This window comes from Protomyctophum bolini (assembly GCF_963924005.1).
Source record: "Protomyctophum bolini genome assembly, chromosome: 5".
Taxonomy (NCBI): domain Eukaryota; kingdom Metazoa; phylum Chordata; class Actinopteri; order Myctophiformes; family Myctophidae; genus Protomyctophum; species Protomyctophum bolini.
The window spans coordinates 24,665,274-24,690,874 of record NC_137866.1 but is presented as its reverse complement, the minus strand read 5'-3'; the positions used below and the strand labels follow the sequence as shown (position 1 = coordinate 24,690,874).

Here is a 25,601-nt window from a genome sequence, read left to right as displayed (position 1 = left end):
TTTGTTTTGTTTTATAAATTAAAAAATAAAGTCTTGACATGTTTCCGTTTCTTTATTTGATATGGAAATAAATGTGAACAGGGGGACATTCTAGATGGGAATGTAAACACTGGCTTCCTGTAGCCACCCTAATGTACACAAAAGGGGCATTCAATAATATTTATGGCTCCTGCACCGCTCCGAGCTACATTCTCATTAATCACTCGAGGACCAACCAGCTCTAGGGTTATAATAAGCGCTAATTCGGTTCAACGTTTTCAGAAATCTCAGTTAACCACATGAACCCTAGCCTCCCTTTTGTGGACATGTCATAATAGGCGAACATTCGGCGAAAATATGCATACATTCGGGCAAATAGGAGATCTACAAGCTTGCAACGTGTCACATTGTGAGCTTGTAGATCTGGTATTTTCAATTAAGATATTTGGTATAGCGGGAGAGAAAAAAAGGACGGGACCAAGTAGTCGCCTGGGTGACCCCGGTCAACAAAGTATAGGGTTTAAGTGGTTAAGTTCCCTTGTGCAAACATATACACCTTACAAGTTACAACATTAAATGCAACCGTTACAGTAGATTCATATGAAGTGATTTATTACACAAAGAAAATTCCTAGTACAAAGTTTTATCACTGAACATTTTTGCAATAAATATGACCTCCATACCGTTGGCGTAGAGACTCCATTGCAACTACACTGGATACTTGAAAAAATGAAAGGGCTAAAAAATAAAAAAATATATATACAAAGAAGAGTAAATGAAAATTAACGAGGGTCACAAAACATACATACAACAAAGAAAATGACAAACGAGTGGTTATGTAACGTTCTCCTTAGATGGATTTCCATATTAGGCTGGAACAGCGGTGTGTGTGTGTGTGTGTGTATATGAATGTATATTCCAAACCAGTCGGACTCCAGAGAAGCTAAATCCAGAGTTCCTGTGCTTTCTCGTCACGTCAAAGAGATACAAATCACTACCAGAGTAAAAGCAGCTTCTCCATTGTTAGTTCCACTCAATTTTCTTCCTATCACTATCTGTTCTGATTAAGAGAAGCATGCATTTGGGGCTGAGAAGGCTTCCATATACAGAGAGAGAGAGAAGGTGTTCCTCACCATGGCATGAAGAGGGGCCTGTGGGAAGAGGCGCGTCCGCTCACGACAACCAATACGTTCTCTCTTTCTTTCTCCAAATCTTTTCTACTTTTGCTTTCTCTCCTCATCTTCCCCCCCCCCGCCCACCCTCCCAACAACACGCACCCTCTTTCATTATCCCCCCTCCCATCTGCGGAGGGTCTTTAAGAGGGCTCTCCATTCGCCGGGGCCTCTGCGCTGGTAGATCCCTCACCCTCAGGGGGGGGTGAGCCCCCGGACTCACCTGGAGTAGAAACATGGGAAACGTGTCAATCACAGAACACACACACACACACACTCTTTCCGTCATCTCTAATCTTAACCATCATCAGTACATGTCTAGCCCCAACCTTAAACGAATAAACTAAACCTGAAGCTTTCCCCACACTACAGAAGTTTTAAAATCTTTTTTTTTTGCTGTCGCCATGTCAAAAGTCCTCTCATTCACTTCACGTCCGAATGTGCTTGTGAGCTATTGTGGTTGCGAGCAACTCCAGCAGTGCCACTCCGACAGTATAGTGACCCACACAATCCAGATAAAAATAAAACCTAAATGTCAAAAATGTTTGATTTTATCAGGGCTACCCTGATGCATCTGTGAGCAGATCAGGAGGTTTAATATTGGATCTGTGAACCCCTCATGCTACAGGATAATCTGAGCAGATAATCGGACACACACACAGACTTGACAATGCCGCACAACAGGCTATAAATCTGACTAAATGAGAATCCTGAGGAAGGAACCTCAACTTCCTCCAGCAAACACAACATGAGACCACCGAAACATTTTTTTCTTATTAAGTAATTTATTGTATTTGAATCGTTTTACATGTTTTGGGAAACAGCAGAAGAGTCAAATTAGACTCAATGAGCATTATGGGAAACGCTTACTGTACTTCTCTTCCAAACTCTAAAACAAAAGAGAACTACAGAAGAAGATGTACTGGGTGACAAAGTCCAGCAGGGGAAGCCAGGACTATTAACGAGTGCTGTCGCGAATCGCGATTACGATTAATAAAAACAACCCATGTATTGTCATCTGTATTGCTGTGCTGCAGTATACCCTGCTGTGATCTGTTCACGCTCAGCATGTGTGCAGTACACACGTACACTGTAAAAGCCTCACGGTCAACTGAGTGGCTCACGCCGTCTGGGAATCTTAAGCTCATCGGTTCAACCATCACCTTGCTCAGGCTACGTGTGTCAAAGTGGAGGGTTGTCGGTGTGAAAAAATGCCCACCTGCAGCTTTCAGGTCCATCTCTGCCATGTCTTTGGCCAGTTCACTGGTGCTGCCGGCCGTCACGGCCTGCTCCCCTACGATGTCGGGCACGGCGTTCCTGCGTCCCGTGCGGTCACAGTTGATGAAGTCCGAGTATGTCGTCGTCTCGACGTCCATCATCTGTCCATGACCAGCGCTCTCATTACACCTGCCAGAGGAGGAGGAGGAGGAGGGGAGGCGTTTACAAAAAGAAACATTAATAAAATAATCTGGGCTTGGCCTACAATGGCCAATGGGCTCAGTGCATCATCACCGTTTTGGGAGTAATCAACACGGCGTGACAAAAGTTATATGAAGCAGAGGCTACTAGTACTGAACACTCCATGTGTAATTTTGAGCTGCTACAGTATACACTACAGTATGCCTCATTTCTACAAGCTCACAACACATTGTCACACCATCATATGACAGCGCATAAATCAGTTCAAGAGTCAAGACAGGGCAACAGATCATGTTAAAACACAAAACGTGAAAACATAAATCTAGATCCACCCCCCCCCCCCAAGACCCATATTTCCCAAACTCCAGTGGAAAAAGTTCACCCCAATACGCCCTCAACAACATTCATTTGATTTCACAGTTTGAAAGGCTTAATATCGGAATTGTGAACACCTGTTTTTAAATGCTATAGATATTTACAGTCGACATTCACAGGCCAAAGTTTGCAAATTAGGTACACGAATGTCATATACAAGTGATTGTGCATTTCCATTTGGCAGTCACCTTTTCAGAACTTCTCAATCAAGTAAATTCCATTAGATACAAGTATTTATGTTGATCATATGGACTAGTAGACAACTGAAGTTGAAGAAATCGAAGAACGACGAATTTTTTGAATCTGATCTCAGGTCAGCAGCTGAACGTGAAACGCACACACATAAGTGTGCCACTTCAGCACCTCTGTTGACAGAGTGAATTAATGGGAAAAAAAAGGAACAGCTATACTGTGGCTGGTCGACTCGTAATTACCATTTCTATTTCTACTGTGGGGACTAATGGCCCTGCTGACATCTGTGCTAATTGGCTGTCCTAATTACAATAGGAAAAACACACACAAAAAAAGCTGCTCCAAAACTACTGAGACTGACATACTGTCTCTTATCCCTCAACTGGTCGGGTCCGTCACAAAAGGTTACTTGCAGTGCAAAAGGGGCTCGGTGAGGAGGTGGGACTGGTCAATAAAGAGTGGCTTTAAAGCTCTCAAAGGGCTAGTAGAGGAGGGAAGCCAGAGGGAGCCCCAGCGACGAGCATATCGAGCTTCCATTAGCTATTCATTCCTCCTCTTCTTCCTGTTTCTCAGTCCATATTTAACTGGGTCATGGATCCTGCCAAATAGCAAACACTACTACACAGTAAAATCCGGAGTGTTCGTTTGACTCTGAAGAGTGTACAAATGGAACCAAACAAGACTGTGTAAAGTCACCATTTGTGTTAAATGAACACTCAGGATCTTACAGTGTGAAGACTATACAGCTGGTGGTTCCTCTGAGAAAAAGAGGAAGTGCAAAAAGAAGTAAAAAGCTGTTCCAGAAAAGAAGACAAAGCGATTAAGAAACTAAATAAGGTGAGGCAAACAAAAAAGAATACATTAAAGGAGGAAGAAAAGTTCATGAAGAAACAAGTCGTGAAAGGACTGGAGAAAATGTACATGAAAATGACAATCTTTTTGCAGCCAATAAGATCATCACACTGCTCGGCAGTTTCAGAACATTAACATTTGGACTGTTAATTCAATTGAACACATAACATATCTGTGCAGCACGATAACGGCATTTAACATCCATTTAAGCGAAACAAAATACATCCGCTGATAAACAATGGGGAGCACAGCTCAACCTGACCCTCAACTTGACCTTGAAGGAAACGATATAGGCGAGAAGGAAAGCGATAAGAGCGGTGGTTCTCAACCTCGTCTGGACCATGGGGCCCAATTGTTAAGTGGTCAGATGCATTTTCAGAGCATGTTTATTGTAATGATCAAGCAATTGACTGTGTTCCATTTAGGGATGTTAACCCATTCTGACCTGAGATCAGATTCATACGAGGTTTCCACTGGACACACACTGGTCTGATGAACCCATTCTGACCTGAGATCAGATTCTAAAAATGTCAGTCGTTCTTCGATTTTTCAAAAATAGCAGACCTACAAGCTCATAGCGCGCCACTCGGTGGCGCGCTATGAGCTTGTAGATCTGCTATTTTTCAATAGCTAAAGCATAACATGACGCTGACACCAAAACGGGTTCCCGGTCAGAATGGGTTAATAGATCAAGCGCCGTTAAGAAATGTATCAATTAAACTTTTAAGTTAACAGTTAACAACTTAGAATTCTGCGGTTCCATCACTAGGTGGTTTTCTGTGCCGTCTGAGCATGCATACGGCCGAGGAACGCACATGTGGTCCGGTAAAAAATAAAAATCACACCCGTGTGAACTGAGTGGTGCAACTCCCCTCTTTGTTATTCTCAGATGTATCGCTTATCAACTAACCCGGTTAATCAATTAATGACTAATTCCCATCCCTAGCTCAGTTAAGTTCCTATTTAATCGGTATAACAATGAAAACAAATCTTTCAGTGTTTTAAAGAAAATAATTATCTTTTACATTCATTCTTTAAATTTGAATATGATCTATATCAGAAATATTATTTGGGAGCCCACTTGAAATATCCTCGGCCTACCCGGGTGATTATCACTCCAGAGGGTGATAATCACTGTGATACTGTGATAGAGAGGCAGGAGGAATTAAAGTAAACCCATTTAGGCCTGACGTCGAAATTAAAAAAGAATCTTCAAAATCCGTTCTGAAAAACCATATGCTTCTGTATCAGTGGTGCTCAATATTTCATGTCAAGGACCCCAAAAATTATAATATGCCTCCACCCCCCCACCCTCTGAAAATATGTTGTTCCAGGGACCTCCCCAGAAGCAAAGATTTGAGTTAAAATGCAATAATATATATATTCAAAGATTTGAGGCACATTTTCACGATTTTTCAAAAATAGCAGATCTACAAGTTCATAGCGGGGCACTCGGTGCCGCGCTATGACCTTGTAGATCTGCTATTTTTTCAATAACTAAAGTATAACAATGCTTAAAAAAACACCAAAAGGGGTTCAGACAGAGCTGGCAGATGATGTTGCAAAAATGACACAGTGACCCAGGGCCAGCCGGTTCCCAAACACTATGCTTCCATTCCATCATAAAGCTAAAGGTTATCATGACATGAACCACAAAGATCCCTAGATTGTTTTCCCTCTCTCTCTCTCTCTCTCTCTCTCTGTTATGTTTGTGCACACCATGCTGAAGAGGAAGTGCCCAGGGTCATTCACTGATAGGGAGGGTTTAATAGGCAATGCAGCTGTACAGTAACAGTTGGAGAATATATGAAAAAGTTATTGGCCAGCATACAGCCTTTAAGCATCTCAAGGTAAAAGCACTGCCTTTGCGTTTGTCACAAAGCAAGCATTGAACTGTAGTATTCCCGAACCCTAAGGGCTGATTCATACTCCTATTTTAGAGCCGAATAAAAGTCGGTTTGGCGCTGTAGAGCCTACAATTTGACGTCATTTGAGGTTCGGGGGGGAGGGTACCGTCCTAAAGTAGGCTCTTCGGTGCTACTGAAAATTTCTGACGAGCCAAAATCATTTCGGCACTACAGCGACGAAACAGCGGTAAAATAGGAGTATTAATCGGCCCCGACTCTGATGTGATCCGTGTGATCTTTGTAGATCACTACTGCCCATTTAGTAAGCCAAGTCACTGTGGTAGGCAAACTGTACAGTACCAAAAAGAAGAAAAAAGACAATTAAATAAATAAACATTAGACCAAACAAATGTAACTAGGCTAGTCTCAAGAACCATCATATAAATATGCCTACGGTTTCCAATGTCCACATCAGAACCATGCTCAAACAAGTAAAACCTTCTCCTACTGCCAGCCTGTCTTAACTATACTCCATGGACCAAGTTTCTGTTTCCACCTCAGACTAACAGCAGCACATACTGTAGCAATCTTCCGCCGTAGTTTGAAAAAACCCCCCACCTTTTCAGACTCCATCATGGCCCGTAGCACTTACCCTATTCCCTGCACTTTTTTTAAGTGGTGCAACCACTTCTACATCCAGCTTTGTCCGTGTACCTGTGTACCTGTGTCTATGAGCACGAGTATGTTACTCATTTATACCAGTAGGGGGCGCCAGAAACAGAGAGAGGGGTAGTGCTGTGTCTCTAATGAGAGAGAGAAAGAGAGAGAGAGAGGGGAGTTGCACCACTTGGTTCACACAGGTGTGATTTTTAGACTTGGATAGCATTTGAAACAGACTTATAGCATGCCATGTAGACAGCACAATAATTGCATTGTACGTAGACATAGTACTTCAGCAGTAGTACATACTGTAGTAGTACATACTGTATGTTTAGCATAGTATAGTATATGTATAGTTTATATGTATTAGTCTCAGATATGTTCTAGTTACGTTCTTAGCTTACACATGTTTCATGATAAATGCATTTTATATGTGATATGTATTCTCATGCCTTTTTGTTCTTGCTTAATGTAAATCGCTCTGGATTAAGAGCGTCTGCCAAATGCCTCAAATGTAAATTGTATTAGCACAGCCCGTCTACTTCAGCAGACACAGTGTGCCATATTATGCTCCACTTGCTCCATACCAGTGGCCCAGTTGTTATGTTGCTTTATGCTTATGGGAGCTTTATCTAATTGCCATTCTCCCGTTTAATTAGTTTGCTTGCCCATGCAAGTGGATCAGATCCTACCATGAGATCATTAACAGGTTTCCATGGAGGGATGATGATAATGATGATGGTGTAGCTAGTCTTCACCATGTGTTTTTTACGGCCTAGACTCTTGCCTGAATGCACTGATGTCAATCCCTGTATGAGCAAAGCTCAGCAGAACGGTTTGTGTTGCACTATAGCACACGAGCAGGTCGTTTCAGTTGCCGTTGAGCCGCTGATAACTTTATACAATGCATATAGCCTGTATGAAGATGTAACTTGACATGAGAGAGTGAGTGACACGTATCTTCTGTCAAACAACTGGTCAAATTGTGTGGGGACATTTATTTATTGTTTTTTTTTAATATATATTTTTTATCCCACGATTTTGTAACCCATTTTCCACCCCTGTGTCAATCATCTAATGTGATCCTGGGCTCTACACACCCTCCGCCAACCTGGGGAGAGCAACGGACTTAACTCATGCTTCCTTCAGAGTGTCCAAGTTGCTCCTTTACACCTGACAGGGGGGAGTTTCCCTGGTTGGAGCGCGTGGAAGGAACACGTTATTCCAACCAGTTCCTTTCCCCTCCATCAGGCGCCCCGGCTGGCCAGGGGGAGGCAGTTTAGAGACCAGGATTACTGCATGTTTTTGTGAGGGTACCTACCCTAGGGGACACGGGGAGAACATGCAAACTCCACACAGAAAGGCCCTTTTGCCAAACCCGCCTTCGGGTATGGGCACTGATGACGCAGAGGAGGAAACACGCCGCCAGCACCCACAGTGCCCCGAGCGGGAATCGAACCCAGGACCTTCTAGCTGTGAGGCGACAGCACTACCAACTGTGCCACCGTGCCCCTTCACATTTATTTATTGTTGAGTGGAAAAGCAATGAATAACCTTTCCCTTCAACCAGAGTGTTGTGTAGGGCCAGGAGCGTATCCATGCTATTCTGGTTCTATTTCCCCGCTTACAACCGTAAAAAAGTGTTTGCACACTGCGTTTTTTTCTGCCGAATATCGGAGGACAAAAAAATATCAACCTCACTTTGTCAATCATGTTTGCATACTGCAGCTGAACATTTCTTCTGTATAACGTCTAGTGGGGTCTTGGCGACAGCCTGACAGCTAGTGATAGCCTGCTACTTTTGGATACGCAAAACGCAGGGGGGGAAAAAACACCAGTGTGCACTTTGCAACCACCTTAACCCAAGGGGCCAGTGAGGCGCTCCAACGTTGAAGCACTGGGCCCTAGTGGTAAGAGGAAGGACTGCAGGCGGACCCGTGGATTCATGACGAGGAAACCCTGTGCAGCTGGGCTTTAACATTGAGCGCTCGGTTGCACTTCCGCATTTGGGCCACCAAATTTTGGACAGTGCTGCATTGTATTACACAAAGGGGATTTTAATTAAATATGTTTTTTTTTTTTTTTGTTTTTTTAATATATATATTTAAAAAAAACGGCTGGCCCAGACCGGCCTGGACTGGACCGGCCGTTCGGGAGTTTTCCCGAATTTCCCAATGGCCAGCACGTCTCTGATTTGGGATATGACAAGGACATTTTGAGAAACGATCAATAATGTGCATATGATGACACAAACGGGTATAGAGGCAACCATTCATTTCACTTAACTTGAACTTCCTAATATATTTAAAAAAAAACTACCACTTTAACGTAATACTGCCTTTAAGACCAGTAAAAGACCAGTAGAAGAAGATGATTTATTTAACCTTCATCAAAATATTACAATAACTATATCATCCAGTTCTAGGATCCCTGGCTATAAGACACATTATATGCCTTAAAACATGACATGAACTTGCAACAGGAGCCATTCCTATTGAGTGAAAGATTCTTTATTTATGATTCTTTTTTTTTTCCTAGGTTTTTTTTGTATAAGGTTTTAAGGCATATTTGTCATATTAGCCTGGGATCCTTTTTAAGAGATTTGTTCCATTGCAAGAACATGCCTTAAGTCAATCACAAGTTGCTGACTGAAATAGTAGCATATAATAATGGCGTCACGATAAATTACGATATGCTTCCTTCCCTAATGTCCCAGATAATAAGAGAAGGGTGTCTTTATGTGAAAAGGCCAGGGTGTGTAGGGAAGGAAACCCGACACAGCTGCAGCTGTAAACACTATCAGAGGATATAAATGTCACAGGTGTGCATTTTCACTCCAGACAATAACAATTCAATCACTGCAGTTCGGGTGGTGGGTTGAACTGAAGTTTAGCCTTACTTCTCATTCTCTCGTTTCCCCCTTGCCTGGTTTCTCGCTCCTCCCTCTGGCACTATACTGTATGCGCTGACTGTTTGCAATGCAGGGGATCCACTTTACTTGGGGAAAACACCACTTCATTATTTCATGGAATTTAAATTCCAGGCAATTTCCCTGTTCTCAATAAAGCAGCTGTTCAAATCTTCAATAGGCATTTTACCGGTGAGACATTTTGGTCGATATCGAGATCCAATATAATGAAATAACCGATATAACCAATGTCGATATGATCTCATTCCCCATTAAAAAATTATAATAATTTTGGCCATTCTGAAAAAAGGTATGCACCGTTATTGGAATGTTGGCCCATATCCCACCATAAACAGCTAAAACACAGATATAATTTGTAGCCTTCATCGTCACAAAAGCATTTTTCAGGCTTTATTTATTTTTCAACATTATTATAAAATAAGCCAATATCAGCCCAGCCTATAGCGATGCGTTGACCGATTAATTGCCCATCCCCACAAATAACACACTGTAACTACATAATCCCACTGTGAAGGTATTAAATCGAAGGTGAATTAGACCAATGGCATGGAGGATGAGCACTGTACAGTTGTCTGTACAGTATGTAATGAGTGAGTGGTGGTCAGGTCATGGGCCGAGGCGACATGTAACAGGAGAGCTTTATTTGGCCTTGTGAAATTAGGCACAACAGCCTGACGTGCGATCATTGAGGGAATATGACTCAGCAGCAGCACTGCCACTTTCACCGGGCCCCATTAGGGAGACAAGCAGACTCCCGTCCCCTCCCTGAGCCTTTTAAGCCTGATTTGTGCGTAATAAACTCACATTATCTGCAACAACCCACACTAAGATTGACCTCCTTGCTGATTTCGAAGTCCATTAGTGCCATCTTCTTACCGGCAATTAAAAAGTCAGTCAACTAATTTCACATCATTTGTTGACAAGGCAAAAAAAGCCTACCCGTGAATAGGCCCTCATCTGTTTCTCTTAGCAACACACTAGTCCGTTGTGGGGTTTTAACTCATTTTGGGGCGGGAACCCCTTTTGGTGTTAGCATTATGTTGTGCTTTAGATCTACAAGCTCATAGCGCGCCACCGACTCGCCACCGAACGACTGACATAGAAACATAGCTTTTTCAGAAAACTGTCAGGATGTAGAAGACATTTTTTAGAATCTGATCTCAGGTCAAAATGTTTTAATCCAGGGTTCTTGTTGAGTGCTCTCATCCTGAGGTTTCCCCACAATTTTGAAATACCAAAATAATCCCCCAAAAATAGTTTGACAACAAATTGCACATGAGGCTGTGTAAAACCCAACCCAACCCATGATCACATTTCTAGAACGTCTGGCTGTGGTCAAACAACACCTTTGCTTGATACTTCAGCATAAAATGTTTTGCATTTAAAATAAATTAGAAATGGTGGTTTTTCACACAAAGAGGAAATGAGTGAAGAAAGAGTGCAGGCTTACCAAAATATTCACACTTGAATCATCCACCAACTGAATGCCCGGAAGACCGACAACCTCGCAGGTCCCCGACTGTGTTGTACACAGACAAACGTCCATTTAGAGACCCTCCAAAGACAAGTGTTGCACACTGAGAGCAGCGCGGCACCGTGCTCTCACCATAACCCCCCCTTCCTCCCCTGACTTTTTCCCTGCCTCTCAACCTTCCCAGTCAGACCACGGTCTGGACACTGTCTATTCACATGATGTCAGCAGCTGCTTGCAGGACTGCCAGCCCACTTCAAACACAAGGGAGTTGTGTTTCCTCCACAAGATTAGCATTGTTGTTCTATACCGAAGCCCTTCCTTTCATAAATAAATAAACCCCCTGTCCATTCAGTGCCCAGTGTATATTTGCCCCACATATATATCCTTCCTCTTTTTATGAGGCCCATGCCGCCTGTAAGAGCCTATATAATTTCCTGGGGGAGTGAGGCAGAGCAACTTGCGAAGCTAGCTAGCTTGCAGTCACGACTCGCGGGTCGTTTGCGCCGGTGCCGTGAAACATTTGCCTGATGGGTAGAGGAGGTGCACACAGGCATCTTTGTCAGGTTTAATTTAGAAAGATTCACCATCTCCCTCTCAGGCTGCTACAGACCTTTTGCATCGCACGACAGATCTCAGGCCAACTCTCCTCTGGCAAAGAAAAAAAACCTGCCACGTTTTCACAGATAATGTCACACACTCAAAAGAAACCTCTTTCTATTCTTTTCAACCCAGTCGAGAGAATACTGAGAATGAACAGTGCCACTCACATGTAATTGCCATCCTAATTATCCATCAAGTAAGTGAGCTCCTATTGCCCAAAGGCTTATCAAATCAGCGGAGGAGCAAGAGATAAGAAGCCTGACCGAGGCCATTAGCATCAACTACAGAGTAGAAGCGCGTACCGATGAATAAAACAAAAGATCTTGGGGCAAGGTTGCTTCACTCGAAAAGCCACAGTGGAATCAAAAATCAATCTCACTTGATATAGATAGACAATCTTTAGCACCCACACGGAGAAGTAGCCGAGCCCGAGCCTCTTGCTGGTCAATATGGAATTCCTTTTTGCACCTTTTTTGTGGTGGTGCCATATTGGAAACCCATCAAACTGTGATACTGGTGCACCTGCAGTTCATGGTCAAACACTATAAAGCCATATTATAAATCGCCCTCTTGGGCGTCTTACTGGTATACTTATAGTCTAACGGGAAATAGCTAAAATAGCTTTATCTAAAAGCTCACAACATTTCATGATACAATGCATTGTGAGCTTGCAGATTCACTTCATGTCTGGAAGTAAGAAATAGTTTAAATAAATGGGGGAGGAATTATTCGTCGTCTTGATTTTAATAAATACAAATAATATGACATATATTGTGACCCTTAATCATTGATTGTAAGTTAGTTGACTAATACAAATACAGTATACTACTAACACTCACTTAGTTTAATGTTTAATTGACTAAACCTTATTAAACAGTGTAAAATAATACAATATAATAGAATATTACCATACCAATGTAGATGCAAACACTACAGCAAAAAGAATCATGTTCCCTTTTGTTAGACCCTTTCACTTGGCAACAGATGGACCAATCAACACCAGCGCATGTGGTGTGAAAACGAATGCATCATAACAACGCTTTTCCCCCCGTCACGCAATGTGAAGACAGACGACAATATCCAGTCCAGTCATCAGATCCCTAAAAGGCAGCAGAATTATGAATACATGCTGTGTTGAATACTGTTTTGGGTCTCTCTGCACACAAAAGATCCGTAAGCCTCTGCTTTTAGGATAAAGCGGGTTGAGCCCTTCCGTTACAAAATGACTCTACTGAAGAAACATGCCGAGCCCAGCCCCAGGCTATAGGGAATCCCCTTGTGTGCCCCCACACACATGGGGGGGGGGGGGGAGAATCTTTGACCACACAACATTCACAGCTGAGTCAGGACTCCGGAGCAGATGTCTCTCGACTGGACTCCATAATGAGATGGTGATCACGTTCGGTAATCGGTTGAAGAACTAAAAAAGGTCCCTGCCGTCTCAACTCCAAAACAACGTATAGCCTAGATTGGATATCTGGCAGAGGCAATGTTCTGAAAACAAAATGTATCCTCTTTTCCCAGGTTATCCCAGGTTGATATAATACACAATCCACACAATCCTCTGTGATCACCAACTCACCAGAACATCTCACATTAAAAACGTTTGGATTGTCATGTTTGAAAGTATTCTACATGCAACACTGAGCCTGTAAGCTGTGTGATGCTAACGCGCTAACACCGTTAGCATGGTCTGTCTTGGTCAAATAAAAAACGGGCAATGTAGACACACAAGGTTACATGAGTTTATAATGTTACATCGTGTGTTTCTGTGGTAAACAACTCACGTTAGGTCTGCGCACACTGTACGTTGCTATGGCAACCTGTCATCAAATGCTGCGTGTGTGCTATCAGGCAAAAGCTGAGATAGATATAAAACTACTACTGGCCAAAATGTCATACAAAACACAACACCTAAAATCGGAATGTTATTGTGACCTATTGAGCACAAACAGACCATCATGATTTGCTTGCTGGACCTATAATTAATTTATTTGCATTAAATTTCCACTCGCCCATATAAATATAAAGCAAGATGGCTGCGACAGATTGTGAGATAGACGGAGAGAACAGAGCTGGTGACGTGTGAGCCAGGGCAGTGTTGCCAGGTTTGCGAATTGTAAGCGAGTTGTAGTGTATGTAAGTAGCGTGTTTCTGGCCCTGTTGGGGCAACAGCATACTCGGGGGTGTGGGTGATTGGGCCGATAATGTTAGTATTAAACAAATGCATTGCCGGCGTGAGTGTGGAAGGGAGGCATTAATTTGGCAGTGCAAAGACTAATGTTTGACGGCTGGTGGTCTGCTTTGTCGTCGGCCGCCTTATGAGGAGATAGCTTTTGAACACTGCGAAGGGTAAGTGTGTGACGTCACTGCCCGTGTGAGTGTGTGTGGGTGTAGTGTAGTGTGTAAGATGGTGTTGTGGGTGTTGCAATAGCGACGTAGCTGTTGTGGCTTTGGGTTTCTTCTGGGTACAACGTATTGCGTACAGCTTTTTGGGTACCACTTCTCCAATGTATATATGATACTGCCACACGAATGGGAAGTTAAATATTACACCTGCATCCTTTGCTTAAAAAGAAAAATCAGCCTAAAGATGAATGTTTGCCATCGCAAAATACCTAAACAGTTATTCTCTTGTGCATGTCAGATCGAATTTATACAGTCATGTCAAGATAGGTTGGGGCACAGATTTACAATCCTTATGGTTCTTAGTTATCTTGGCATACAAATGCATTGCTGCCGTTACCAAAGTCTTCCGGAACATGCCACACCATCATATTGCTGATTGTACCAAGTGACAAACCACTCTTGATAGGCCTATAATTATTATATTATAATAATTGTGTCCCCTTTAGTCGTTTTTGGGGGGTACGTGTCACTGTACATTTGTATTAACCCATTTTTGGCAGGAACCCCTTTTGGTGTTAGCATTACGTTATGCTTTAGCTATTGAAAAATAGCAGATCTACAAGCTCATAGTGCGCCACCGAGTGGCGCGCTACGAGCTTGTAGGTCTGCTATTTTTGAAAAATCGAAGAACGACTGACATAGAAACAGAGTTTTTTCAGAAAACTGTCACTGCCGATTACCAGATGGCCTCTCAAGCCACTTTACCGACGTATTGAAACAGGAGCTGTGTGCGTATCAGCCAATCACGGTGAAACGCAAGGATCAACCAACCTCCAGACACTGTGCAGATGAACGTCTTTTATCCAGCTATGAGCACTGGTTTTGGGCATGATGAATACCATGACCTGTCTGGGTGTCACAGTAGCAGTGCACAAAGTAGTATAGCAGGATGAATCATAGCTCTGTGTAGAAGATTGATTTACTTCCTCACAGTGAAATGGCATAAGCTGGTACAGAAAAAATATGTAGGATCTTTTTTTTTATTAAATGATCATCTCAGTAACTTGAACATCTCTAATAAAAACTGGTGGATGTTTCATGATATTATTGGTTAAAATTGGTTAGTATTTTACACCGGCTCATGTACTATAACTCCACCGGTGGAGCCTGCGGAATCCACCACTCCCGAGTGTCTGGGAATCTGGGAATCTGGCGCAGTTCACAGGTCCTGGGTTCACCTGGTGAGAGCAGGAGAGGACCTGGTGAGGCATGGAGGTGCGCGGCCAGGAGTTAACCCACAGTGCCTAGTCCCTCCACGCGCCCGCCCGGCCAGTACCCATCGGACGGGCCCACCCAGTACCGGCAGAGTATAGTTCTGGAGCAGTGGATTGTGACCCTGGTTTTTCCCTAATGGGACTGATCGAGGGTAGCTACTGGGACGTAAGTCGGGACTTGATCACCTCGGCTGGGTCACCCGAGTGAGGGGTGTGATGTTGGAAGACCCGAAACCCTGATGACCTTGGGATACATCACTGAGGATACGTCCCAGTTGCATCCTTGGAATGTTTTTTTTCTCGTTTTTTTCCCACCTTTATTTCGAAAGCACATTTACAATGACCAAGGTGCTCAATTATAAAGAACAAAAAAAAGAAAAAGGCACACGGAGGATTAAAAAGAAACAAAGACAACATTTCAGCAGTGTACAGTAAAGGCCAGCGATTATACGTTCAACTATAGAGTTAACGGCCAGAGAAAATGTTAAAGGTTAAGTAAGAATTTAAAAAACCTCTGGTGATAAATGTGCAAGGGGCAAGGTGTTCCAGAGCCTGGGGGCGGCAACCGCAAAGGCTCGGTCACCTCTGGTCTTGTGCCTATAGTTCTGGGCACAACCCGACGCCGGGTCAGCCAACCTCAGGGCTCTGGCTACGGGTGTGAGGTCAATGGGGCACATGGTGGGTGCCCATGGGTGCTCAGCAGTAAGCCACTCCTACTACTGAAGCATTACTAAAGCACATTAACCATCCTACTGTGCATGGGTGCGCGGGCTGCCCGTTTAGGGCTTTAAAAAAACGAAACAAAACAAAACACAAATCTCCAGTGGAAAGATGCGAGCAGTCGAGGTCAGACTGTAGTGATGTCGTCACCCCTTTTCTTGCCAGAAAGGAGGCAAGCATCTACGCAGTGCCTAAAAGAGACGACTAGTAGGGGTGGTATCAAAAGTCACACTATACGGTTCTTGACTGATGAGTGGATATTAGAGACCTGGGGGGGCCCGGAGACCCCAGAGAGTTGATGGAAGAGACTGAAAAAGAAATTGGTGTCCATCCAAAATTTGGATATCTGCAAGGCAATCCAGTAACAGCTGGAGCGACTCAATCAAGGCTGAACGAATCGATGCCGTTCGCTTTTACCGTTTGATGTAAGCACACATGACATGTTTGTTTTGTGGGAAGTATAATCAAGATGGACCATGGATATAAAAATACAAAAGATTTTATTTTATGTTTTTATCCCATCATGACCGCAGTTATGCTGTTAAAACGTATTTTAGATCTCTCTGACTTAGCTCTTTGTCTCTTGTAATCATGGGTGTGAGAAAAAAAACGTGTATACACATAAAAAGGGTAAAAAAGACACAGAGTGCTGCGTGTTTGCTGTGTGTTTCGGACGCACAGCAAAAATACGCCACATTTTTGAGAATACCCAATGATCACAGGAGACAATAAGTCTGTGGCACTCCCAACTTTAAAATATTGTAATGTGTTTTTTCACACCGTTTCAGTGAGAGAGAAAAAGATAATCGAATCATTTAGATCCACACATGATCCAACAGCATGGCTCAGCCATGCCAGCCTATGACGACAACAAGGCGCTGGTCAGGTCCATCAGTTTGCGAGATTAGCCACACACACACACACACACACACACACACACACACACACACACACACACACACACACTCTCATTGACGACTAGCCTCCCAGAGGGACAAGCCATAAAGATGTATGGTGAGATCTACCATATGCACTGCATACACTGGATTGTTTATGACCCACCTTTCTCTAGGCTGTACACACACAATGGAGACTGAACAAGAGCCATATGGGCTGACCAGAAGAAGCATTAGGGAGAGGACAATATCGTACAGGACAGCCGATGACAGGAGAGGAGAGGAGAGGCGAGGAGAGGAGAGGGAAAGGAATGCATGCTTATTTATTGAGCTGGCTATATAAGGCAATACTACATCAAGCTTCACTGTTTTGATTCTTTTTTTTCCTTTTTTTTTTAAGAACTCAGGGGAAACGCAAAAGGTCTTCCTAGGCTAACAGAATAACCCAATTTGGAACAGAACAACTTATTTGGCAAAGCCTTATCTAGTCTGCACCACCTGTTACAGGGGATTTGGTCGCTCGCAACACGGAACCCTTATTCTCAAGAGTCAGAAACGAATGCATAAATGGACCATGAGAAAACTGAACACTGCACTTACCAGGGCATAAACTCCATTACTCCCTTATCACACCGACACAGCTTGTCATCATTCCCTAGTAGTAGATTCTAAATAATAAAAAAGTATATGAGCAGACTGCTGTATAGTGCCTGTACCGAGAGTGATTCCGGAGGCGGCCCTCGCTTTGGCTGACACTCGCCAAATAATTCCACTCGACTGTTATCATCACGGCTCTTCTCCCACAAGTCCATGAAGACGTGGGCGTCATGTGATTCGATTTGCTGAGTTGAGAGGACAAAACAGCACATACTGTACATACTGTATACTGTAACCTTCCCTAATGGCAAACATTCAGAAGGGAGCGGCAATTACCGCAGGTCGCTACAGTCCTAGAAAGTGGAACCAACAACCCTCATGTAGTCATCAGTCATCAGTGTCCATACCCGAAGGCGGGGTTGGCGAAAGGGCCTTTCTTTGTGTGAAGTTTGCATGTTCTCCCCGTGTCCCCTATAGGGTAGGTACCCTCACAAAAACATGCAGTAATCCTGGTCTCTATAAAACTACCTCCCCCTGGCCAGCCGGGGCGCCTGATGGAGGGGAAAGGAACGCGCTACGTCCGGCCAGGGAAATCCCCCCCTGTCAGGTGAAAAGAAGCAGCATGGACTCCTCATGCATAGGAGGCATGAGGTCAGGGATGCCTCCCCCCCCCCCCCCCCCCCAGGTTGGCAGAGGAAGTGTAGTGCCCAGGATTACATTAGATAAATGGCACTGTGTGAAAATAATTCTAATAAAAGCATACACTATCAACAGTGTTTTGAGCCTGAACTGTAGGCAAGGTTCCTCTGCGTATCACTGATGAATGAATTCAAACTGTCAATGATCGCTTCACTAGTTCTCATGGGCTGCTTCAAATCAGCCTGGTTCATTATACAGTACACCCATTATTTACTCTTCTCAGTGATTCTTTCAATCCAATGCATAACTTACTACTACTGGATACAATGAGATAGAACACCACCACAAAGATTATTTCCCCTTTTTTACAATGAGAAAGACATTTCTGACCTTGCTGAGAACCAAACATTAAATATGTAGGAACAAATTAGAGAACTGGATAAAGCATGAGGATTTAACTATGAGGATTTAACTATAACTTATTATTGTTGCGACCGAAGGGCACAGTTAACTATGGAATCGTGCGTATTTTGTCTATCAGTCACTCAAAATCTCCATACATGGGGAAAGCCCCCATATATTGTGCCCAAGTCTCCTGACATCACTATGACATCATCAGGGATCGTAGTAGTGCGACCTGCTGTCGCGATTAAGCCCATATATGGAGATCCCTGATGTCATCAATATTAGTAGATAGATAGATACTTTATTTGTCCTGTTGTGCACAGCAGTCATCAGGATACAGAAAACATATACAAACAAACAGATCACACATTGACAATAAAGAAACAATGCCAACAGAAGGCCACCAGTCATAGTTCCAAGAGGAACATCACACTTCATACACGGAACTGAGATGGGGCCTGCTTGTTCATACGGAAAGTCCTATACTTATATATGGATATATGTCAGAACCCGTTAGATCTCCATATACGGAGCTGACCTGTTGTTTTCGTGATTTTTGCAACCCATTTTTTCACCCAGTGTCAATTATTGCGAATGCAGTGAGCACTTACTATGAGACCTAGCAGATCATGTCTGTCTGTCTGTCTGTGTGTGTGTCTGTCTGTCCCGCTATCCAAATATGGAGTGTGTTGCATCAGCAATCACTCAGCTCCATATATGGGCACAAAAGGGGCCAGGTCCACTCAGCTCCATATATGGGCACAAAAGGGGCCAGGTCCACATATACAGTAACAGCGGGACAGACACACAGACATGATCTGCAGGGTCTCAGCTGCGTTCGCTTCCCGCGTTTGCGCGTCTTACTGGTCTAATGTAATCCTGGGCACTATACACTTCCTCTGCCAAGTGCCAACCTGGGGGGCAGTGGACTGACCTCATGCTTCCTTCTATTCTATCCCATGCATGAGGAGGACGGCGTAGTTCCTTTCCCCTCCATCAGGCGCCCCGGCTGGCCAGGGGGAGGTAGTTTAGAGACCAGGATTACTGCATGTTTCTTTTGTGAGGGAACCTGCCCTAGGGGACACGGGGAGAACATGCAAACTGCACACAGAAAGGCCCTTTCACCAACCCCGCCTCGGGTATGTATGGGCACTGATGACGCAGAGGAGAGAACACGCCCGCAGCAGCACCGACAGTGTCAAACCCAGGCCCGAAAATTAAACCCCATATGGAGCTGACCTGTTCTGACATTCCGTATGTTGATCTGACCTCATCAAACCTGGTACACTCGAGACACACTCACTTACTGGTATGTAATATATTTTAAAAAATTCACACCCGTGTGTGAAGTGAGGGGCGCTCTTATCATCATACATCATGGCGTAACATGTCGATTTGCTCAGACACATGACGTAAATGACATTCATTGTCAATGGGAATTTAAGGTTTGTGTAAGACGAAAATCTACGGGCATGATTTAGTCATTATTATTACTTGTTCCCATTGCACAGTAGTAAGAGTACTGACATTTTGTGGCATTTTAGGTCTCGGGGGGAGGAATGGGTGGGATTGTTTGTTTTTTTGTTTCTTGCTTTTGCTGTTGTGTTGTTTTTATGTGTTTTGATTTGATAAACAAAAAAAATAAAATCTACACTAATAGCTGAATATATGAGTTGGCGTCCCTCAAAGATAACTGGACTATCGCGACAGTAGGTCGCATTTACTATGAAAACCTGCATCTCCCATTAGTCACGCCTCCATATACACAGTATGGTTGCCAATCCAGTACGCCTCGTGACATCACAGCACATCCCATTTTTGAAACTATAGCTCCTCGCCACTTGCCTTACACACTTCCACTCGGTTTGAGCAATGAGCATACTGTAGATATACAGTATTTAAATAATAGAGACGGCCCGGGATTCCCCTCCCAGATTCCAGTGCAGCCTCATTATGCTCAAACCAAGTGGAAGTGTGTAGGGCGAGTGGCGAGGAGCTAGTATCAAAAAGGGGGCTTGTGACATCACATGGAGACCCTTAGATCTCCATGTGTGGATCTGACCTTGTGACATCACGGAGACATCATTGGATCTCCATATATGGTTGTCAGTCCATCACGCCTCGTGACATCACAACCCCGTGACACGGCTCCATGTGTCCTGGATAGCCATACATGGTTCGACATACTAGATCTGCATATATATGGAGAGGGCCAGCAACTCTACATTAACTGTGCCGTATTAAGAAGCTCTGTTGTTTCAGCGCGACCTCGCCCTTGAGGTTGCGCTTCTCGCCCTCAGGGCGTCTTACTGGTCCAATATCCATCTCAAGCTAGTTTCAAGTCTCTGCAGGTTGATTTTCACACCACACTAAAATGAACTGAATATACAGAAACCCTTTTGACAAACGAACTATACGCAATGCTTTGGAAAATGGTTGACTTATGGTCAGCGAGTTGTAGTCAATAGTCTATGCCAGACCGTTGGGATGCTCCTTTAAGCATGGACAATTCCTTTGCTAGGCCAATTCGTTGAATATGTAATATTTGGTTATACGAGCCCTTTCCGTCAGTCACAAGAGTCACTTAAGGTTAGGGTAATGGCACTCAATATTTCTTCAACAAACAGCCTTAGGAGCTCAAAACAGTGGAGCCAAAGTCTCTAGTCTACATAAAGGGCTAGGAATGTGGGCTGCCAACAACGGACTGTGAGAATCCAGGATATTTTTTCTTTGGGGAGGGGGGGGGGGGGGATCCTCCCACGCGGGGGGTGTAGGGGTCCTACCCCAAAACCTTATAACAGAGATGATGTAATTTCCTGTGTTCTGGTGAATTTTGGGAGTTTGATACTTTCATCAGGCTTAGTGGCTTGCTTTACTAGCATTGATGTACTGCCACAGGGCAGTGCATGCCCTGAAGCTTTTAAATGTAGTACATGTAAGTTCCTGTATTCTGGTGAATTTGGGGACTTTGATACAAACTCCAGGAGAAATCAAGGAGAAATGTAGGATCCAGGAGTGTTAACTTGACAGCCTTTACACTACAGTTCCTGAGGTGGGTAGAGGAAGAGGCCCATATATTTTAGCTGAAGACGGCCCACAAAATAAGTAAACCCATGATTACAGAGGGAGGAATACTGTACAAGAATATACTCGGCACAGAATGTTCACATACTTTTTTATGTTTAACCAGTAGTAGACTACTGTAGGTTGTAGCATCAACAACAATCCATATAAATGTATTCTGGTATCTGTGGACAGAAAGCAAGCCTAATTCTGGACATTATCCTGGCCAGCCACCCAAGGGACTTATTCTGAAAATAGACTTTTGGTGTTTTTTTTAGCTCAAACTGTATTAATGACCCACCTTTATCCTATAAAAGGGTCAAGCTGGCTCAGGCGATCATTAAATGACGAATTCAAGACATTCGGTGTCTGCTAGAATACCAATCATGCAATGTCAGTAAGAGGAAATGTGACTGTGTTTGACAGCGGAAGATGGCAAACATGACTGTCAAGAAAGAAAAAAACTGATGACAAAAACAACAGACCACCAACCCCCACTGCATTTCTTGGCAGTGCAGGCCAGGGTTATAACAGTCATAATGTTCTCAAGGCTAATAATGTCGTTGTTGGCAGCTCTCAGCAAGCACCTGATATGACTTTCATTTAGTGAACGAGTTGAAGGAGGAGAGTGGTATTGTTGAAAGTGTTAACGCAGCACTGCAGATAAGTGGCCTCGCATGACCTAAATTAATATTTAAGTTCTACCCATTTTCTACCTGCAAGTCTCCCTCACAGCTAGTTGTAGGTGAGCAAAAAATATAGAATTCAAGTAAATAGCCCCCAAAGACCAGCTGTAATCAGATCAGTACCCTCTTCAAGTGACTTATTACAGAGACTGTAAAAGTGGTGATGGAGCTTTCTACTTTGTTGCATAGCACCCCATTTGACAATGTTACTCAACAAACGTGACATTTGACTAGGAAACCAATAACCAACTTAATCTTGCTTGTGTAGGTTAATCAAATAATGTATAATAATCATTATGTTTTTTTGTCCATATAGCGGTATATATCAACAAATCGATGCAATTGTTGAACAAACAATTATCATAGAAATCAAAAACAGGATTGAGATAATAGAAATACATTTTTGACCTTCAGGTCAAAATTCGGGTGAAACCATAAACAGGAACGAGATAATAAAAATAAACTATTGACCTTCAGGTCAAACCGTCAACAGTATCGTGTCAAAGAAGGTCATGTCCAACTAGACACAGGATTAAAATGTCTCAACAGAAGAGCGGGGAAATACAACCACCCCTAGTGTTATATTGTATGACATGCATACCCTACCATACAGACAACATAACATTTTATTCACCCCCCAAAATTACATAGAGCTTTAAGAGGGACACAAAATAAGGAAAGAGATATAATCCATCAGGACACAATATACACTCCATCACAGACATGTGGTTCTAGTATACAGGGCTGGGGGGTTTTGGCAGTCTACAGAGAAGACACAAGTTAATCAAAAGTCAACATGCTGGCGTTTTCCATGAAAGCTAATCTAATTTTGATTAAACAGGCCTTATCGTTGTAGTATTGCAAACTGCATAGCACACCATGCTCTAGGCAAGACATTTTTCTACATTCATTTTATTAACCAATAATTTGTAGACACACTGTGCTGTATTTTGCGTGTCTTAAGTACCAGGTATTATTACTTAACTTAAGACCTGGAGGCGTGATCAATGCCATTTGGCTATTCTGAGTGGCCAAAGAGCATTGACCACGCCTCCAGGTCTTAAGTGAAGTAATAAGACCTGGTACTTAAGACACGCAAAATACAGGAGGGAGGGAGGAATTGATTGGAATTGATTGGCATAACGACTAAATATGGGAGAAAAACTCCCATATTTAGTCGTTATGCCAATCAATTCCTCCCCAGACACATTTCTGTGTTGTCACTGCTGTCGTAACCTAGTCCTAACTCACCTGCCAGTGAGTAGCAGCCCCCACCAGAAGGACATAGAGCCTTCGTCCTACTCCTCCCGCTCAACACTCCCTGAGTCCCTGCTGACAGGTGACGTCCAGCCCATAGGAATACATGCAGTGACAATTCACCTCCCCGCCCGGCTTCCCTCTTCCGAACACGGGCCAATTGTGTTCGCACAGACGCCTGACAATGCCGGATCGATGCACCACGTGGATTCGAACCCACAACCTCCGAGTCCGTGTTGGTGGGCACTGGGCAGGGACTTAACCACTGCTCCACCCGGGCGCAGCAAAACATTTCTATTCAAAGAAATCTCAACCATGACTTTTACCTAAAAGTTACTGCTTTTACAACCCTAAGCCTAAACCAAGGCATGTGCCGTCTGTCATTTTAGATTCTGTCTGCTATAAACAATTTCGGAGACAACTTTACCGCCCAAGCCATTTTTACCAATTTAGGTTATACTACTGTACTGTAGGCCTGTGAACATCCAATTAATATTTGGCTCCACACCAGCCAGCTGAGAAGTAGACACTGCATGGTCTACCTTAGCACTGGTAGTTATACTACAACATTATCATCATACTATCAAATGTGGCCCTACAAAGCCAAAGTGCACGGAACTACGGAAAATGAAATCACTGATAACTGGGTTTAAAAGTGTTACAACTGGTCAGCCAAATGAGATATTGGCATAAGTGATATTACACTAACTGTTCTTGAGGTAATTATTTATCCCCCAAAATCACGAAGGCAAAAATAGCGTTATAGCCTACCGTACTATATATATATATATATATATATATACTGTATAATCAACACAATATGTTGACTACAACAATTGCTACAATGCAACAGGTTGCACAGACATTTTAAATAACTTAAGGCATTCTATTGCTGTGTATACCTCACTGACATGTCTCACCATGAGCGAGTTATTAAGGTTCCAATATAGGCCTACTGTATCTTTTGGCCCAATTTACATTTTACAATTTGTGTTGAAATGAATTGAACATGCAATTCAACATAGATTGACAATATGTTTCAGCCATTGTCTTAAGCTTGGGGGGAAATTAACAATGCTGTTGTGTTCACTGTTAAGCACACTGAAAGAAAGAAAGAAAGGGACTGAAGAGTGAAGCCAATGTTTATTTCCACCAGTGCCCATGGCCAGGCAGGTTGGCGCCTACCCAATAACACTGGCATTGTGTGTGTGTGTGTGTGTGTGTGTGTGTGGGGGGGGGGGGGGGGGGGCGCCTCTCTCTCCATCTTTCTCCACCCACCCAGAGTGCATACTCTTACATGAAATAGGCCTACTAGTGAAATAGGCTATCTTTACCCAGAAAAGCAGGAATTACAGTCATATCCTTATGTTAATGTATCCATTTGTAACTCAGAGTGTAGGATTTTACTGTGTATGATTTCATTCAGCAGTCGGAATGCTGCATTGATAGCCTACACAATATCCCTGTGAGATAAAGTTGATTGTTTATTGCGGGTGTTGGTTGTAGGGTGGTGGCTAATAGAAAGCAAAGATGAAAATCGAGTCTATATACGCGCCCATTCTATTAACACTTATGTGGAAGGACATGCATGACTGACAGCTGGGCAAAATTAATAAATGCATGTCACACATGAAGCTTTAAAAAAAACATGACATGGATTTCATAATACTTCATAATAGCATTGCGAAAAGGTTCGTTAATGACGTTATATCGTGGGGGAAATGTGTTCATAGTTTATCAACGAAAACGGCATTGTCCGAACACATCTGACTGGTAAAATAACGATTCGTGAATCGTGACTGTGCGGCTCCCTGCGGATTTCAACACCAAACACCAGTTGTTACGTCCACACACATACACCACACGTATACACATACACGCATGTTGTTCTGCAACACATGTATACATTTGCAATATTGTAACAAAAGATCGCGACTAACCTTGATTCGTTCGCCTCTGTTTATCCACTTGTAATGTAATAACATGAATCGCCAATAAGTTTCCAGACACTAGAGCAAAACGTCGAAGGGAAAACTATAGTGTCAACTATAAAGCGTCACAAAAGCGATGTCCACGTTAAATTAATATGCGACGAGGAGTGTTTGGAGAGCAGGGATGTCTCTCTGGAAACAAAAAAAGGTTACGTCTTCGAACAGCTGTTTCCAAAATGGAGTTGGCCAGCTCACAGCCAATCAGATTTCACTTTAGGATTCTAG

At 43.2% G+C, this 25,601-nt stretch overlaps 1 protein-coding gene across 2 annotated transcripts; it reads right to left on the bottom strand.

The window, feature by feature from the left end:
* Positions 1-37: 37 nt before the first annotated feature.
* pkig (protein kinase (cAMP-dependent, catalytic) inhibitor gamma) lies at positions 38-25,541 on the bottom strand. 2 transcript variants are annotated; one of them, XM_080763710.1, is made up of 3 exons: positions 25,326-25,541; positions 2,371-2,558; positions 38-1,374 (listed from the first exon to the last, which is right to left on the bottom strand). In XM_080763710.1, the coding sequence occupies exons 2-3, from the start codon at positions 2,528-2,530 to the stop codon at positions 1,295-1,297; spliced, it is 240 nt and encodes a 79-aa protein (XP_080619836.1). In that variant the 5' UTR covers positions 2,531-2,558; positions 25,326-25,541; the 3' UTR covers positions 38-1,294. The 2 variants fall into 2 exon arrangements, with proteins under 2 accessions (XP_080619836.1, XP_080619837.1); XM_080763711.1 differs by lacking the exon at positions 25,326-25,541 and adding an exon at positions 10,876-11,035.
* Between the last annotated feature and the right edge of the window lie 60 nt (positions 25,542-25,601).